General features: G+C 43.6%; 1 protein-coding gene across 2 annotated transcripts in view; it reads left to right on the top strand.

The window, feature by feature from the left end:
* Positions 1-19,092, top strand: part of LOC308159379 (copine-9-like) — a gene marked incomplete at both ends in the record, with an annotated part of 88,116 nt that extends 69,024 nt beyond the window's left edge. For both annotated transcript variants that reach the window (XM_080533158.1, XM_080533157.1), the window contains 13 exons: positions 203-306; positions 3,307-3,411; positions 4,459-4,500; positions 5,565-5,640; positions 6,066-6,119; positions 6,610-6,671; positions 7,282-7,328; positions 7,616-7,797; positions 11,975-12,102; positions 13,200-13,302; positions 13,672-13,729; positions 18,656-18,729; positions 18,910-19,092. In XM_080533158.1, the coding sequence (XP_080389284.1) occupies positions 203-306; positions 3,307-3,411; positions 4,459-4,500; positions 5,565-5,640; positions 6,066-6,119; positions 6,610-6,671; positions 7,282-7,328; positions 7,616-7,797; positions 11,975-12,102; positions 13,200-13,302; positions 13,672-13,729; positions 18,656-18,729; positions 18,910-19,092 (1,218 nt within the window). The remainder of the gene's footprint in view (positions 1-202; positions 307-3,306; positions 3,412-4,458; positions 4,501-5,564; positions 5,641-6,065; positions 6,120-6,609; positions 6,672-7,281; positions 7,329-7,615; positions 7,798-11,974; positions 12,103-13,199; positions 13,303-13,671; positions 13,730-18,655; positions 18,730-18,909) is intronic.
* Between the last annotated feature and the right edge of the window lie 767 nt (positions 19,093-19,859).

Genomic DNA, 19,859 nt, shown 5'->3' with positions numbered 1-19,859 from the left:
GGATGCAGAATTTTAACACTGGGGAACATTTGTATCGTTCACAGCTATATGCTAACATGCTACTATCTCCCTTCAGGACATAGCTACCACGCTAACATGTTAGTATATCTCCCTTCAGGACATAGCTACCACGCTAACATGTTACTGTATCCCCTATCAGGACATAGCTACCACGCTAACATGTTACTGTATCCCCTAACAGGACATAGCTACCATGCAGCTGTGTGCTAACAAGCTGGACAAGAAGGACTTTTTCGGGAAGTCGGACCCCTTTCTGGTCTTCTACCGCAGCAACGAGGATGGAACGTAAGTGGAACCGCGATAAAAGAACATATTCTTCATTCACATGTTGTTGTTTTTTAAAATGAAAAAAAAAAGTCATATTTAATCAGTGGAGTCCCTTTGAAATCTCTTTTTCAAGTGTGTCCTGATTACAAAATACTGTATAAAAGTACTATAATACTGTATACACTATTATTTACAATTATGGTAATGGTTTTAAAAGGTCACAATTTACACAGGCAATACAATATATTTGTTTACAGACAACAATAAATTAAAACAAGAGCAATGTTGAGTATTGTATTATAAAAAGAGCAATGTGGAATGCGCTCATTCACTCCTCCTCATGGGTTTAAAGGGGATGAGTAGGTGTATGAAAGAGAGAGAGAGAGAGAGAGAGAGAGAGAGAGAGAGAGAGAGAGAGAGAGAGAGAGAGAGAGAGAGAGAGAGAGAGAGAGAGAGAGAGAGAGAGAGAGAGAGAGAGAGAGAGAGAGAGAGAGAGAGAGAGAGAGAGAGATGGTGGAATCACCTTTTTGTTCAAGCTTACAAAATCCATGTGAGGCGGGGAATGAGTTCTTAGCTCTGTTCGGAAAGGATTAGTTCTACAAGGGGATATACTGTATAGTAAAAATTTTGATATTATTTTAAATAAATAAAAAATAATACAAAAACTATACGACAAACAAACTACTTAAATCCTATGATGAGTGGGGGGTGGGGGTGGATGAAACACACATGAATTCCAGGGTTTTGCTGAGTGAAGCTTATCCAATGGGAATCATCCTCTGAACAGACGGACGTCCCGGGTGATAGCTAATGTCCTTCTGTAACACTAGTCTAATCAGAATAGGGCTTACATCAGGAATGATCTCTGTGTGTTTGACTCCAGCGCCAGTGTCTACAGTTCTTGTCTTTTCCAAGTTGCAGTGATATTCGATTTATTAGGATCCCCATTAGCTGATGCAAAGCATGAGCTACTCGTCCACACAAAACATATACAAAAAACCATCACAAAAACATATAACAAAGAAGAAAAACCTCAACGTACAAAAAAATAAAAACAAAATAAAAAATAAAACATTTCTGGTGAGCATCACAAAACACATAACAAAAACCATAACAATAAATTAGAGAAATAGAATGGAACAGTGGTACAGTGGGGTTTAAAAATGGGGGTACCCCTAGTCAAAATGCCTTTTACAATTAATATCTAAGTGAAAAGAAGCAAATCTAACCTCTAAATGGTACAATGTTAAACATGACACATTTCATCCCATTTTAAAGCAAGATTAATTTCTAGGATTTGCAAGATTTTCTAATAATCCTGTAGGTACTTCATGGTTGATTTTGATGTATGCTTCATTGTCTTGCTGCCAACCTCTCTTCAATTTCTGGACTGGCCTTCGAATATTAGCCTCTAGAATGTCTTGATATTTGGTGGAATTCATTCTTCCTTCCACCCGCACAATATTGCTTGTGCCCCCAGCTGCTACACAACCCCAAAGCATAATGGATCCACCTCCATGCTTCTCTACAAATGCGTCACCCTTTTTTCTCCAAACATACCTTCTTTGGTTGTGGCCAAAAACGTACATTTTGGTTTCGTTGTTCACATTGTTCCAATAGGCTTCAGGTTTCTCAAGGTTTTCTTTTGCGTACATGTGTGTATGTGATGTGTGGGTTCTTCTGAGCCTTTCTCACCAGTTCTCGGGCCATTCCAGTTTGAAACGTTGCGAGAGTTTTTTGTAGCCTTCTCCTCTGACATCCTTGGACAATTGTTTAGACTAGAGGAAACCATGGTTTTTAACACCAGACACAACAGCCACCGCAGTCAGATACTTTAGAAGGCATGGAGGTACTTCAGAATATGTAGTTCAACCCTGGAATTATATTTACCTGACTCATTGAAGCACTAACGAGTAAATCACCTTGGTCTGGGCCTTAGTAATCATCTTCTCAGAAGGTAACAAAGAATAATCCAAAAGGGTTCCCAACATTTTGCACAGGGCCCTTTTCCTTTTTTATCATTAAAACTCAATACCCTAACCCAATAAAAAGAAACCTTGCTTTAAAATTTGCAGAAAGGTGTCATGTTTAACTTTGTAGCATTTAGTGTTCAGGTTTGCTTTCAATCTCTTTACATTAATTGTAACATTTAAACCAGGGGTGCCCAAATGTTTGCACCCCACTGTAACTACACAAATCTAATACATGAGTTTTTGAGATATGCCCTGGTAAGGTGTTCCATTTAACCATAGCTCTATACACCACTGCACGTTGTTTCCAATTTGTCTGTTGGGGTATGTGTGTGCATCAGAGCTAAGTGTAAGCTAACTATACAAACAGCATTTTTTTCTAAATGAAAGAAGTGATGCTTTTAACCTTTCATCAACTTTAAGCCAGAAGAGTCGGTCATGCATGTTGTTTATAAAATATTAGCAAATATTATTTACTCTCATTGTGGAGCTTCTCTGTTCTGAACCCATTGTAGCTTCCCTAGATTGTTTTAGTAGTGCCTGACCAGACCACCGGGCAGTAATCTAATTGTGATAATACTACGGTCTGTAAGACATGTTTGGTCAGATGTGGTGCGCAAAAAAGCAGCATCCGCACACTCAAATCTATGCAAAAAACGTTGTTTATTGCCTTAAGGTCTATGACAAAAACATTTTTTGCACAGATTTGAGTGTTCGGATGCAGCTTTTTTGCACTCTATTTGATACTCTTCAGCTCTAGCACCTCAGCTAAGTCTGATCACAGGTAAGCGGTGGTATTTTCACTATTTTGTCAGATGTGGTGTTAAAAACGAAAAGCATCTCTTGACTACAGATATGTTTCTCACCATCTTTTGCACAAGTGAGTCTATAATATAGTCCGACCATGTCTTGACCATGTTAGTTTACAGTCTAAAGATATGACCTACTTACACAGGAACAAGGTGTGTGTCTCTGCTGAGCTCCGTCTGCTCACTCTACCTTGTGTTCTCTGTTCTGTCTTCTCCGTTCTGCATGTTCTGTGCTTCAGGTTCACAATCTGCCACAAGACAGAGGTGGTCAAGAACACGTTGAACCCTGTGTGGCAACCCTTCACCATCCCTGTACGTGCTCTCTGTAACGGCGACTATGACAGGTGAGAGCACTCTGTGTGTGTGAATGTGTGTGTGTGTGTGTGTGTGTGTGTGTGTGTGTGTGTGTGTGTGTGTGTGTGTGTGTGCGTGCGTGCGTGCGTGCCCCACCGGAGAACAAGTGCAGTCTGTGATTAGCATAACCAGTTTAAACCTTTTCCCCTGGACTAACCAATGGAAGAAGCTGTCCAGCTCCACCGGGATGACATCACCTGTTGCTGGGTGGATGAGAATAATGCCAGCAGTCGGCCGTGTTGTCCAGAGGCCAGCACTGGTGTTATTGGTATCGACTCAGAGAGTAGCAACAACCAGGTCACACTGTTCACGGTCCATATCACCTACAGTGGTAGCAGTAACAGCAGTAACAGGTGAAGTCACCACAGTGCCGAAGAGCTGTCTCACCTGCGCTCAGGTGGCTGGAATAGTGGTAAATAGAGGCGTGTTCACCACAATGAGCAGGTCAAGTGTCATCAGGTGCACTGAAACATTCTGGCCTTGAAAAATAGCACTAATATTTCAGACACACCCCATAGCGCCTCCGCCAGAGCACCTGCCAGCACCTGAGTTTAGACCAGGGGCCTCATTTATAAAGCTTGCGTACACCCAAAAACGTAATAATAATAATAATACAGCAAGAGGAGCATAGTAAGAAAATAAAAATTACAATTAATAAAAGCAAATATAAGAAGTAAATAGATAAAACATTTAATAAGACAATAGTTAATGGAAAAAAGGCTGATAGAAGTGTTTGTGTTTAATCATAACTGCTGCAAAACAGAGTCAACACAGACAACCTGTGGCTTCTGACTGAACAGTAAGATACATGTTGGACATGTTTCATCATGTTGCTTTCTTTAGAGAGAACATGCGCATGGCGGGTGTGTCACAATGGTTTCTGTCTAAGAATTAAATAATATTGGATAGGTATTTATATGTGTGGAAATATTGTGTAATACTGTGTGAATGTGCGTTTGTTTGTTGTGTAATACTGTGTGAATGTGTGTTTGTTTGTTGTGTAATACTGTGTGAATGTGTGTTTGCTTGTTCCCCAGAACGGTGAAAGTGGACGTGTATGACTGGGACCGAGACGGGAGGTACTGTTACTATAAATAAATGTTCTAAATGTTGTGGTTTTCCATTCAGAAATGAAACAGAAATCAGAGAAGAAAGGTAAAATAAAGGTCAACATTTAATTGTGACACAAATGAATACGATTTCATGCTCAGTTTTTTTTTTTTTTTTTTTTACCTCAACAAATTGCACCATGGTGTTAAAACCCTTATTTAATTAGGGCCAGGGGGGTGAGAGAGAGGGAGAGAGATGGAGAGGGAGAGGGAGAGGGAATAAGAGGTTTAGTGAGAGGAGGTATATCTTCCCATTTCCAGAGAGGTTCTACTGAGAATCCAGAACCTGTTATCACTCCATGACAAATGACCCACTACACCTGCTCCATCTGAGGGAATAGTTAATTTTTATTTTTATTTTATTTTATTCATAATTTATGCACACAATAACAATTGAAAGACAAAAGAAAAGAAAAAGGCAAATTGTGCCTTTTAGAAAGCCTCCCCTAACAAGGACTAAAATAATAAGAACAACAATATAATTATATTAATATTCAAATAACAAAAACTTTTTTGGGACTAGTCTAAAATGTGCATTATGAGACAGACGTTTGTTACAACAAAAATGTTAATGAAATTAAACCATTGTCATTAAATAAAATTAAAGAATAAGAAAGGCATCGATTGGAGGAATATTAAGACAGTTAAATTGGTAAATACTAGTACTAATAAAACATTTCTGATGATCTTTTTTCAATGAGTAATCTACAAAGATGTAGATTGTTAATTGAAAAAAGATAATCGGACAAATATGTCTCATGATGAATCTGTGGACATTCTGAATCTCTGCTTTTCTTAACCTGTGCTTGTCAATACAACCTATGTTGTATTACAAAGCGCTTTTCAGCATGGTTGATCTGAGTGTGTGGTTGATCTGAGTGTGTGGTTGATCTGAGTGTGTGGTTGATCTGAGTGTGTGGTTGTGAATGTGTGGTTATTCTGAGTGTGTGGTTGATCTGAGTGTGTGGTTGATCTGAGTGTGTGGTTGATCTGAGTGTGTGGTTGATCTGAGTGTGTGGTTGTTTGTCCTGCAGCCATGATTTCATTGGAGAGTTCACCACCAGCTACAGGGAGCTGTCCCATGGACAGAATCACTTCAACGTCTATGAGGTGAGGCACTGGAGATCAACTACAGTAGAAGTTCATAGTTCATCCTTCGATTTCTACCTCCACTAGCCTCCCAGTCCACATAATGTGTCTGCACAAGACTTTAACTACAGAACTATTTCATAGTTCAACTCATGACCACATAGAATGACTATAGCCATGCAGGACACCCTAATGCTTTAGGTACGGTACTACTTCATACTCCTTCTACAGCAGTTACATGGAACTGCTATTGCCATGCCTGACATTTCAACACTGTCAAGTGTTTGTCATACCTTGAATACATATTCCATTGCACATTCACATACTGTACTTTACCATATCAATTCAACCCATCCTCTTGTGTAGTTCATTGCTTTTGAAGATTAAGTCCAACGACTTAATCTTTTTTTTTCTTATCTACTTTTTACTTTTTCTATATGAAACAGGTTTTGAATCCCAAGAAGAAAGGAAAGAAGAAAAAGTACATCAACTCTGGCACGGTGAGTACTGATGCTCCACGGTAGGCTGTCGGAGATAGAAATCGGAGGACGGGATCATGAAATGCATGGATGGTAGTTTCCATGGAAGATGGTAGATATCATTCTTTATTCAGTTCCATGCATTACAATGAGCCGGTCCTCCACTGGTGACGAACTCCTCGTATCTGCCTGTCAGTCAGTTTCTCCACTGTAATCACTGTTTTACTGTATGTGTAATCATTGTTTTTATCCTCTACTTTTCTCTCTCTCTCACTCCTTTCTATCTCTCTCTCTCTCACCTTCTCTCCTTCTCTCTCTCTCACTCCTTTCTATCTCTCTCTCTCTCACTCCTTTCTATCTCTCTCTCTCTCTCACTCCTTTCTATCTCTCTCTCTCTCCTTCTCTCCTTCTCTCTCTCACCCCTCTTTCTCTCATTTTCTCTCACCCCTCTCTCTCATTTCTCTGTCTTTCTTTCTCTCTCTCTCTCTATCTCTATCTCTGCTCTCTCTAGGTAACACTGCTGTCCTTCAAAGTCGAGTCAGAGTACACCTTTGTGGATTTCATACGAGGAGGGTGAGGAGGGGAAAATGATTAACTCTAGTATGAATGAACCACATTCCTAGCCTTTAGCTCAGTGGGCTAATGCAGTCTTGTTGCATGCAGGACACTCTAGGTTCGATTCCAGATGGGTTTACACCAGTGGAGGCTGGTGGAGGTAGAAATCGGAGGACGGGCTCATAGTAATCCACCCACATTTGATGCCATTCCTCATTCCATTAAATGCATTACTATGAGCTTGTCCTCTGATTTCTACCTCCACCAGCCTCCCCTGGTTTTACACTTTTGAGACTATTCGATCTGCGGTCAAGCAAGCTAAACCAAGCAAAGCCAAAGTATCTAATTGAAAGGAGATGCTATTTGGACCGGTCCAGGCCTGTTACTGGCCATATCTTCAGACTGGCATATCTAAGTGGTTAGTCAATGGGACCTAATTGGACCAGGAGCAGAGAGAAACAGCCTGAGATAAAGACTGTTCAATACACCATCAATCACACCTAAAGAGATTCACTGAGGTTTGACTTTTTAGTGCACCAGTAGTAGGTTTGTATTATGGTTATTTAATCTGTCAATCTATAATCTAATTAAAATTGTATACCAAGTAATACTGAGTGTTTCCCTGCAGAACACAACTGAACTTCACAGTAGCTATCGACTTCACTGCTTCTAACGGTAAGGCTGGATTTAGCATTTAGTTACCATAGTAACTTTCAAACATACACAGATATTTATAAGTTTGGGTATGTATGTATGTGACCAGATGCTGCATGTGTGTTTGGCCTGGTGTGTTTCTTGGGTGTGAGCTTTGAATTGTATATAGAATAATACAATGAAATACAATAGACATCTGACATCTGAAACATGATATACAGTAAGAACAGTCCAGTATGAATTAACATCCCCCAGCCCTGCAACCCTGCATGTGTGTGTGTGTCTCTCTCTCTGCCCCCCTCTTCCAGGTAACCCGGCCCAGCCCACGTCTCTCCACTACATGAGCCCGTACCAGATGAATGCGTACGCCATGGCCCTGAAGGCTGTAGGGGAGATCATCCAGGACTACGACAGTGACAAACTCTTTCCTGCCTACGGCTTCGGGGCCAAGCTTCCCCCCGACGGCAAGGTCTCCCACGCTTTTCCCCTGGTTAGTGAGTACACACACACACACACACACACACACACTCACTCACACACACACACACAGTACAGTCATTGAGGGGCAGGGTGGAGCGGCCGTGCGTGTGTGTGTGTGCTGAGGCCTGGTGGCAGGGTGCATGGGCCAAGGACTGTCGCCGTGGTGACAGCTGGCCGTACGCGTTCAAAAGCTGGTTCATCTCCCAGCCCTGCAGGAGCTCCCAGCATCCTCTACTTCCTCCTGAGGAGCCTCCCCAATCATGAGCTCCGCTGGCTGCCGTTGTCACGCCAACTAAGCCTTCTCCAGGGGTGCACCCCAATCGTCTAAAGGGGCATCTCTTCTTATCTCCTGTCTGTCATTGCCACTTATCTCACAACACAACACAGGTGAAGGACAGATGGTGCCTCAGCATCTTCTCCCCCCCCCCCCCCCCCCCCCCCCCCCGCCTCCCTTTCACCAGACAGACGTTCGAAAGGAGCCAGTGGATGGGTAGCAGCAGCAGCAGTCTGCATTTAGGTTTCTTCCTCCTTGGCTTGCTTTTTGGGGGTCTGTGGTTTGGTGTTAGATATTGTTAGTATTCATAACTCTAAAAGATACAACTTTCAGGTGTTTTGGATGAAATAATTTCATTGTACGTGTGTGTAAATCATGAGCCCTAGAAGGACTGTGGCCAGCTCCTAGCCTTAAGGAGCAGAGAGGTTTCCGGAGCTGGGGGCCTTTGGACTGTTCCCTCTGATTTGTCTTTCAATTTAATTCAATGCAACTTTTAAATACAACATTAAATCCCTGTAGAGCTCATTAAGAAGACAAGGGCGTCTCTGACTGGAATGTCCCTCAAGAGGAGGTTCATTAGTGAAATTCTATAATATAATTTCTAACCGTGACCCTAACCCTTATTATATTATCTAATATATTATCTAATATACTCTCACTGAACACTTAATTAGGAACACTATACTAATACTGGGTAGGGCTCTCAAAACAGCCTTGATTATTCGTGGTATTGATTCCACAAGATTTTGGAAACATTCCTTTGAGATTCTGGTCCATGATGACATGATTGCGTCACGCAATTCCTGCAGATTTTTCAGAGACACTTTCAAGCTGTGAATCTCCCCGTTCTACCACATCCCAAAGGTGTTCTATTGGATTCAGATCCGATGATTGGGAAGGCCACTGAAAAACACTGAACTCATTGTCATGTTCATGAAACCAGTTTGAGATGGCTTTTGCTTTGTGACATGGTGCATTATCTTGATGAAAGTATCCATTGGAAGCTGGGTACATTGTGGCTATGAAGGGATGCACATGGTCAGCAACAATACTCAAATAGGCTGTGGCATTCAAGCGATGATTGATTGGTATTAAAGGGCCCAAAATGTGCCAAGAAAACATTACACAACCTGAAATGTGTACAGGTGCTCCTAATATAGTGTTCGCTGAATGTATATACAGTAGGCCTACCAGTCAAAAGTTTGGACACACCTTCTGATTCAATTTCTTTATATATTATTTTCTACATTGTTGATTTACGTATATTTTAGATTATTCAAAGTAGCCACCTTTTGCTTTTTTGTGGTTTTCTCCCAAGTATTCTAGAGAAGAGAATGCTTTCCTTTTCCACTTACACACACACACACACACACACACACACACACACACACACACACACACACACACACACACACACACACACACACACACACACCAAGCTGATTGAGAAAATGCCAAGAGTGGGCAAAGCTGTCATCAATGCTAAAGGTGGCTACTTTGAAGAATCTGAAATATAAATATATATTCTGGGGCCTCATTCATAAAAAAGTACTTGAACGTCATCTTTGACTTTCACGTAAGCACATTTTTCTAAACGGACGTAAGCATTATTTATAAAACGGGCTGAGATGGTTTAAAGCTGCGTACGTGCTTCCTTCTATAAATACCAAACATACTTGGAATTGAACGCAGGTGAATGAGGTTTGTATTAACGCCCTGTGATAGAGGCTCAATTATAGCGGCTGAATGAAGCCAAGTGCTATAATATAATATAATACAGACAGACAATACTGACAATATTATATACTGTCTGTATTATATTATATTATAGCACTTGGCTTCATTCAGCCGCTATTTGAGCCGCTATCACAGGGCGTTAATACTATATTATAGGGTAGGCGTGCGTCTGGAAGCGGGAGAGGGCAGTAATACCACGTTCATTGATAAAATGACATAAGGGATGGAAAGGGGGGATGGCAGTTTTAGAAGGGGGATGATTTGGACTGTTTTTATTTCAGGGGGGGGTGCCATTCCCCCTCATCCCGACTCAACTCGAAATCCAGTATCATTTAGCGCGTGGCCGGGCAAGGCATAGGCATGTTGAAGAGAGATAGACAGCTCCGGAGGGATATAAAGAAAGACTGAAATACAATCATAAACATTAGTTCCCTTTAAATCTTGAATTTAACCCATTTTCTCGGCTGGTAACAACATCGTTAATTTTATTACGAGCCACTTAAACTTCGCATGAATTACAGTAGGCAACGTTTTTCCAGTGCGGCTCACATGCCTGTAATAACTCCGCATAACCAGGGCTGGACTGGCCATCTGCCCGGTGGGCCGCGGTAGTTTTGGGGCGAGCCGACCGGCAAAAAAAAAAAAGTTTTTTTTTTTTTTTTTTTTTTTTTTACCAGCCGGCCCGGCCGAAAGCTACCATCGAACGGCCCATAAATCGAAAGCTACCATTGAACGGCCCATAAATCAGGGACAGCGGCCCATTGGACAATTTTCGGTACAGACACTGGGCTGGCCCAATCAACAGAGAGAAGGGGGGGGGGGTCAGGGGTCACGCACGCACGCAGCACCAGACCTCCGTCTCAGTTTCGCGGTAGTTTTGGGCCGAGCCTGCCGGCAAAATAAATTTTGTTAGCCTGGATAGTTACTAGATAGATACTAAGAGAGATGGAGCGCAAAAGCACACTAAAACGGAAGGGAGGCTGGGAAAAACTTAGGGAGAAAAACAAAAAGAAACTCGAGGCAGATGCTGCCAAATGTGTAAACATTAGGGACATGTTTGCTGCACCCTCAAGTTTACCACAGCAGCAACAGCAACAGGTTGAAGAGGAGGCTGGCAGGGAGGAGCGGGAGCAGGGTACAGATACAGAGGATAGAGAGGATACAGAAGAAGCGGGGCCGAGTCAGCCTGTAACCGTTGACCCGGTAAGGAAAATATAGGTAGCTGTGTAGGGGTGTAACGGATCGCCCCCCACGGTTCGGCACGCATGTGTACCGCGGATCAATTGCAAAATGTAACCAAGTAATAATATTACTTAATATTAGTTAATATCCCTTGTAAATCACAATGTAGAGTTGCCATGAAAAGATAGACGCGACAGTTGCGTGGGAGAAAAAAATCTAGAACAACAAGGCTGCGTTCGTAAATTCACTCTGGAATCTGATCACTGAGTACACTGGTCTACTTGCACTGGTACCATTGCTTACTGTATGTAGTCGTCTTTGTAGTGGTTTGGGGGAATACTACAGTTTGTCATATGACTGTACAGCACAGTATATAAGACGAGTATATAAGGCAAGTATTTTTGTGCTGGTGGGTGTGGTCCGACCGATTGGGGTGGGCCTGTCTGGGCCAAAAATGCCAGGGCCTAATTTTTGTCCCAGTCCAGCCCTGCGCATAACCAGTAGGTAATGTGCGTAAGCAAGTTGAATACTCGACGTCGAGCTACGATCGTTTCCACGATCAAATTGACTCACGTTGAAATTTTATAAATCACTACGTTGACGTGGTTTTCTACGTACGACACGGGTAAGATCAACATTTGATCTAAGCACGTTCTATGAATGAGGCCCCAGGTTTGTTTAACACTTTTTTGTTTACTACATACAGTATGTGTTCTTTCATAGTTGTAATGTCTTCAGTATTCATTTACAATGTAGAACATAATAATAATAAAATAAAATAAAACATTGAATGAGAAGTGTGTCCAAACCTTTGACTGGTACTGTATATTGGCTCATTGTAATGCATGGAATGGAATAAGGAATGGTATCAATCCCCTCTATGCACTACAATGAGCCTGTCTGCCACCAACAGCATCCCCTGTGTGATACCAATCTATAGGCTGTTTCCTGGTGAACTCACATCCTGTCCCTGCCTCCTGTTTCCTGTCTGCAGAGCAGTGACAATGCCAACCCTAACTGTGTGGGCATCGATGGGGTGCTGGAGGCTTACTTCCAGAGTCTGAGGACCGTTCAGCTCTACGGTCCCACCAACTTCTCCCCCGTCATCAACCAAGTAGCACAGTGAGTACACACACACACAGACACACACACACACAGACACACACACACACGTACATAAACACACCTCAACACCTGGAGTTTCGAAGCTTCAGTTTGTACTTGGAGCTGTTTTCTCGACCAGGCTTTCTCCCCTAGTCAAATACGCTCTTTCTCTTTTTCTCTTTCTCTTTCTCTTATGTGTAATCATTGTTTTCATACTCGACTTTTCTCCCTCGCTCCTCTTTTCTCTCTCTCTTTCTCTCTCTGTCTCTGTCTCCCAGTCAGCTGCTCTCCTTCCATCTCTAAATATGAATAATCATCAGATGATTCCTTGTTATGGCAGATATGAGCACCTGTGTTGCAGGACACGTCATGTGAATGTCTTTTATGTTTTCGCTCTGTGTTTACTTTTTACTGAAGAGCCTCTCAGACTTGCCTGTAAAAGGAACAGTGAGAGGTTGTGCTCTTGGGGGGCTAGGAGGACAGGAGGATGAAAAGGAAAATAGTTTAACACACACACAGACAGGCACACACACACACACACACACACACACACACATACACTTCTAGGGAGACAGATCGATGCTCTACTCAGCCAGCTGGAACAGAATACTATCATTAGGTGTATTCTCCTGGTAAACACAGTTTTGTGTGTGTTTGTTGACCAAAATACAGGCTGAGAGAGAGAACAATTCAGTCCATCCTATGTTCTCCCTGTATCCCTCTCTTCCCTCTCTGCCAGTCCATCCTGTGCCTCTCAGGGCCTGCTGATGGGATGTGAGTGAAGGCGGGTAGAGTACAGAGTGACCAGGGCACAATGACATTTGTCTCTCTGGTTGTGTGATGAGCGGTGAGGTGGCTGCTGGGAGATTTGATGGATGGGTGGGGTGAGGGGTCAGAGTGGTGAGGATCGCACATACTCACACACACACACACACACACACACACACACACACACACACACACACACACATATAGACACAGTGTTGAGGATCACTAGATAATTCCTACTCAGGTATGCACTCCTTCCTGAGTTTTCACTGTGTGTGTGTGTGTGTGTGTGTGTGTGTGTGTGTGTGTGTGTGTGTGCGTGTGCGTGCGTGCGTGTGTTCCCTCAGGTGTGCGGCAGATGTGACTGATGGCTCTCAGTACTTTGTGTTGTTGATGATCACAGACGGGGTAATCTCTGACATGATCCAGACCAAGGAGGCTGTGGTCAACGTGAGTACAAACATACACCCATACCCTCATGATCACACACACACACACACACACACACACACACACACACACACACACACACACACACTTGTGGACATAAACACACACACAGACATGTATATTATTGGCATTTAGCTTAATCCAAATCGATTTACAACAAATACAGATGTCTAAGTAAGTGTATCATCTATCTATCAGTCATCATAAGAAGAACATCTATGCTAGGGGCCCTTGGAAATCACTATGCTTGAAGAAGGATTTTTTTTTTTTAAATTAAGGTACAGTAGAGAAACTACTAAGAGGTCTTTAGGAGGGACACACACACACAAACACACACACTGTAACAGCGTCTGCTCTGTCTCCGTACAGGCTGCTGGTCTCCCCATGTCCATCATCATCGTAGGAGTTGGACCGGCTGAGTTTGACGGTGAGTAGTTTGAAGGAGGGAGGGGCAGTGTCTGGCTGTGTTTACCACAGCTTCTCTCCCCTGAGAGGGACTGTACAAAGCCAACGGAGGAGTGAATTAAGTGACCGGGCTCTCCACTGGCCAAAGATCAATACAGTACTGATGAAGTGTATGTGTGTGTGTGTGTGTGTGTGTGTGTGTGTGTGTGTGTGTGTGTGTGTGTGTGTGTGTGCTTCTGTGGATGTGTGTGTGTGTGCGTGCGCGTGTGCGTATGCGTGCGCGTGTGCGTGTGTGTGTGTGTGTGTGTGACTCTAAGCCTCCTAGAACGACGACCTCTCTGTACTCACTGAGCTGTGGTTGGTCAGGGGAAGCAGGTCTGAGCTGTGGTTGGTCAGGGGAAGCAGGTCTGAGCTGTGGTTGGTCAGGGGAGTGGGTCTGAGCTGTGGTTGGTCAGGGGAGGCAGGTCTGAGCTGTGGTTGGTCAGGGGAGTGGGTCTGAGCTGTGGTTGGTCAGGGGAAGCAGGTCTGAGCTGTGGTTGGTCAGGGGAAGCAGGTCTGAGCTGTGGTTGGTCAGGGGAGCGGGTCTGAGCTGTGGTTGGTCAGGGGAGGCGGGTCTGAGCTGTGGTTGGTCAGGGGAGGCAGGTCTGAGCTGTGGTTGGTCAGGGGAGGCAGGTCTGAGCTGTGGTTGGTCAGGGGAGGCAGGTCTGAGCTTTGGTTGGTCAGGGGAGGCGGGTCTGAGCTGTGGTTGGTCAGGGGAGGCGGGTCTGAGCTGTGGTTGGTCAGGGGAAGCAGGTCTGAGCTTTGGTTGGTCAGGGGAAGCAGGTCTGAGCTGTGGTTGGTCAGGGGAGGCAGGTCTGAGCTTTGGTTGGTCAGGGGAGGCAGGTCGGAGCTGTGGTTGGTCAGGGGAGGCAGGTCTGAGCTGTGGTTGGTCAGGGGAGGCAGGTCTGAGCTGTGGTTGGTCAGGGGAGGCAGGTCTGAGCTGTGGTTGGTCAGGGGAGGCAGGTCTGAGCTGTGAGCTGTGATATTTCTTCTTTCCAAGAAAATTTGATCCTAGAGCATTTGACTTGTTTCAAGCTTTTTTGTCCTTAATTATCTTAATAAGATATTAGAACTGGTTCTGAGTAACTTAATGCTTGAAACTAGAATTAACAGAATTATAAAGCTGTTTGATCAACATTGAGAAGTACAAAACTGCTTTGTCAAAGTCCGAATTTCGTATCATTTTCATCTCTTAACATATTAAGAACTAGGGATGTAATGATACATCGCGATGCCGTTAATTATCGATTGCAGTGAGAAGGGCTGGGCTAGAACCACATAATATCACCATATTGTAGTGTTTTGTCCACATGTTAAACTTGGCCACCCACGTGGTTGAGTGTAGCCTACCCTGTGTCAGCTGGGTCAGGTTGCAGGGTTCCTTCTTCCACCGAGGCTCCACAGCAAAGCGCTGTGTTCGTCACTTATCCTACAATGCTTTTTGTGAATGTCTTGTAGCTAATACCGTTGTGCAACTAAAACATGCAGCACTACCTTTTTTGTGTTTTGATCCCACACTTGATTGCCCACACTTGATTGCATATTACATGCAAGACTAGCTAGCTCGCTCGAATACAGTTTGATGTGTCTTTCGTATTGACAGGTGGAGGACACGAAGCTGTCATGCTTGTGTAAACATGGAGTGAAAGTCATGTAGCTAGGCTAACTAGCTAACTGGTTATGTATCCATGTTGTTGGGCTTCGAGGTTAAACTGTTATTGGTGTATCTCGCTGCACTTGTCTTGCAATGCTGTTGTCGAAATGTGAATTGTTGGTGTGTTATTGTAAGTGTACAGCTAAACTAGCTAGCTACATTGACATTGGGAATGCAGTTGAAAGTGATTCTGCATGCAGGGTCATCTTCAAAATGTAAACTACAGGGGAAATGAGTTATAACCTGCAAATAGATCATTTCTATGACCTGTCTTCAGTTGTGCTTAAGGAACTACATATCAGCAGCAATACTTTGAGCCTAGCCCAACACATCCCAACAAAAACAAACAATATAATATACATTATAATAACCTTTCATTTTGTTGGTTAAGAAGAGGTAGAATACAGTATTTAGTATGTTTTGTCTGAAAAATAAATAAAATAATGTTTTTCAGTCATAATTTATCTGCAATCTCATTCTGTTAAAATAAATTGGGGGGAAATGATACAGTGAACCCAGTATCGTGAATCGTATCGAATCGTGAGTTGAGTGCATCGTTACATCCCTATTCAGAACAGATAATGACCAAATGGAATTGTTTTATTGCCAATCTTTTACACAGCACAGCAATCATGTAGACAAAATACAGTACAGAACAAAGACAGTGCACTTTTCATATCTGGGGATCACACTATGAGTCATTTCAACTGCTGTTCAACTGCTGTTCAACTGTACAATTATATTACATCCCCATGCGAGGTGTGGGACCTCAACTTGATAAGCCATGAGTGGCAGTCCCACTCATATTAAAATGTATTATTGGACAGATACAGTGAAGACAGACAGGAAAGCAAGGAGAAGAAGGGAGACGGCATGTCAGCAGGGCTTGGGCCGGAGTCAAACCCATGCCGACATCATGGGCGTGTGCACTGTAGACCATGGTGCTAGACCACTGGACCACCCTAGGCCACAGCCATGATGTTTCTATCAAAGTATGTAGTTTGAAATGGTTGATATTCCAAACAATAAAGCCTAGAATCTACAAGAAATATGTTTTTGACCAGTCCAAATTCTGGCACATTATCATTCAGTACTTGGCAAAGATCATGGACTTCTGAGTTATGTATTTATTACAATTTATCACAAGCCATTTGTACGGAGCCTACGGAGAAAGATCCTCTATGTCACCTCTGGAGCTCCATACTGATACACTTTACTTCATTGAAACCTAGGAAGTCCCTCAATTTTCCACATAAATATTGTAGATCTTTAACCTCTGAAACAGGTCCCATTTCCCTTTCATTTGCCACATGTTCCTACCGAAAATTGGCGGTATGGGTCTTTTGGTTTGGCGCATGTGTGTACATATGCACTCAGCCACTACGCATGTGTATATGCACTCAGCCACTACGCATGTGTATACATAATGCACTCAGCCACTACGCATGTGCACACACGTCAAGGAGAGATTGCCGAAAGTTAGCAGCATGGTTAGCGGAGCCCAGTGAACGCAGATAAACCAGAGATTGAAGTTCCTCAAGTAACCTTTAAGTCTCCTGTTTGCTTGACGTACGTCATGGAGTTTTCTTGGACGCCATCCACGATCCATGTCTTTTTGATAACGCCATCCAGACACCATCCACGATCCAAGACTTCTTGATAACGCCATAACGCCATCCAGACACCATCCACGATCCAAGACTTCTTGATAACGCCATCCAGACACCATCCACGATCCAAGACTTCTTGATAACGCCATAACGCCATCCAGACACCATCCACGATCCAAGACTTCTTGATAACGCCATAACGCCATCCAGACACCATCCACGATCCAAGACTTCTTGATAACGCCATCCAGACACCATCCACGATCCATTACTTCTTCATAATATGTTATATTTTAAAAAGGCATTCGCCGAGTGGATAAAGTTCATTACTGACTAGGGTTGCACATGCTATTTTTTAATTTTCCGTCCCGATAACAGAACTGTGTGTATTGTGTTATTATAAGAAGGTTTAAAGTACTGTTACGTTTGGACCAATGGCCTTTGTTGTTATTTTATGCCACCTCTGGATATACTGAGTCCTCAATAAAGAAGTGAAAAGAAGCAAGCTTTTTTTAAGCAAGCCAATCTTGTTTCTAGTAGTAGTACAAGTACATTTACATCTTAGTCAGGATTACTTATTTTAAGCACAAGATGATATTTCTCTATGTAAATCCCAGGGTATATAGCCTTATTTCAAGATGATGGCACTAGCATTTTCTAAATGTAAGCACATTTCACTACAAAATAATTCATAAATGTTTGTATCCAGAGAAATGTACTTGTTTTTAGTCTGACTGCACCAGTTTTAAGATATCTGTGACTAGATATGTTTTACTTATTTTAAGAAATCTTGGCAAGTGAAATTTCCCTGTTACGTTGGCAGAAAGTTTTGCTTATTTTAAGTACTATTTCCCCCATTTTACTTTTTCTTTGACCTTTGTATTTAATTCAAACACATGACACCATTCCTCATTCCATTTCATACAATGAACCCGTCTGCCGATGAAACAGGACAGAACCAGGGGAGGTACCACAGGAGTCTGTGGAGGTAGACATAGGATGGAGGATGAAACAGGACAGAACCAGGGGAGGTACCACAGGAGTCTGGAGGTAGACATAGGATGGAGGATGGGCTCATTGGAATGCATGGTATGTCATGAGGAATGGTATCAAACACGTTTGACACCCTACCTCATTCCATTCCATACAATGAGCCTGTGATCCTCCCCTGGTTCTGTGCTGTCTGTCTGTCTCTCTCTGTCTGATCATGTGTACTATCATCATGTAGTCATGTACTACTCATATTAAACCACTGGTTCTGTGCTGTTCTACTTTGGCGAGGTATTGCCAATTGTCATGCATGTGTTATGGTTTTCATTTATTGGGGGATACTATTTGTTTTTGGTTTGTATTGGCTATGATCAATTGTAACCTGTTACACCTAGTGTGGTGTGGTGTGTGTGTGTGTGTGTGTGTGTGTGTGTGTGTGTGTGTGTGTGTGTGTGTGTGTGTGTGTGTGTGTGTGTGTGTGTGTGGGTGTGTCAGTCTGATTCACTGTTCTCTCTTCAAGTTGTCTTTTTGCAACCAATGTCTGTCTCTCTCCCCGCTCACTCTCTCCCCTCTCTCTCTCTATCTCTCTCTCTCTCTCTCTCTCTCTCTCTCTCTCTCTCTCTCTCTCTCTCTCTCTCTCTCTCTCTCTCTCTAGCAATGGAGGAGTTGGATGGTGACGAGGTCAGAGTGTCCTCCAGAGGGCGTATAGCTGAGAGAGACATAGTACAGGTAGAGTAACTGACACACACACACACACACACACACACACACACACACATCGTACAGGTAGAGTAACTGACACACACAGATACAGTATAGGTAGAATAACTGCCACACTCTCCTCCCCTCCCCTCCTCTCCTCTCCTCTCCTCTCCTCTCCTCTCCTCTCCTCTCCTCTCCTCTCTGTAGTTCGTTCCTTTCAGGGACTATATCGATCGTTCTGGGAACCAGGTTCTCAGCATGGCCCGTCTGGCCAAGGACGTTCTGGCAGAGATCCCAGAACAGCTACTGTCCTTCATGAAGACCAGAGGGATCGAACCCCGGCCCGCCATCACCTCCTCCCCCCTGCCAGAGCTACACAGACACATCTGATACCCCTCTTCACCACGTCCTCACCCCATCCTCACCCCCTCCCCCCCCCGGTCTCACCCCTCCACACCCTACCCCTGCCTGCCATCACCACCTCCCCCCTGCCAGAGCTACACAGACACATTTAACACCCCTCCTCACCCCCTCCCCACCCCCCCGTCTCACCCCTACCTGCCTGCCATCACCACCCACCCCCCGCCAGACCTACCCACAATGACAGTCACTTCTGAAAAGCTCCTACTATGTATTATCATCTCTTTCTCACACACACACACACACACACACACAGACAAACACACGCACACACACACACACGCACACACACACACACACACACACACACACACACCATATCACATCACATTGAAATAGAAGCAGCCAATCCTCCTGAGTGCGTGTATATGCAAAGCATCTTACATCCATCACCCGGAATGCTGCCAAGTTGACAAGCTTTCATCTCACGGTAACACACGCACACACAGCTAGTTACCTGAGGTGGCAGCTACACACAAACAAACACACACACACACACAGACAGACACACACACACATCCACACAAACACACACACACAGACGCAAATACAGGCACACACACACAGATGCACATACAGTCACACACCCTCACTCCCCACCACACACACACACACAAACCCACACTCTTTTACCTGAGGGAACACTTATTATGCACATAACATAAGCTTCAAATCCAGCCTCTACTGCCTCCTCCTCCTCCTCCAGAAAGGGGGAAACCCTCTCATGTTCCCTCATA

Source organism: Nansenia antarctica, assembly GCF_963989245.1.
Source record: "Nansenia antarctica genome assembly, chromosome: 6".
Lineage (NCBI taxonomy): Eukaryota > Metazoa > Chordata > Actinopteri > Argentiniformes > Microstomatidae > Nansenia > Nansenia antarctica.
Note: the sequence above shows the minus strand (reverse complement) of the source record. Positions and strands in the feature narration are given on the sequence as shown.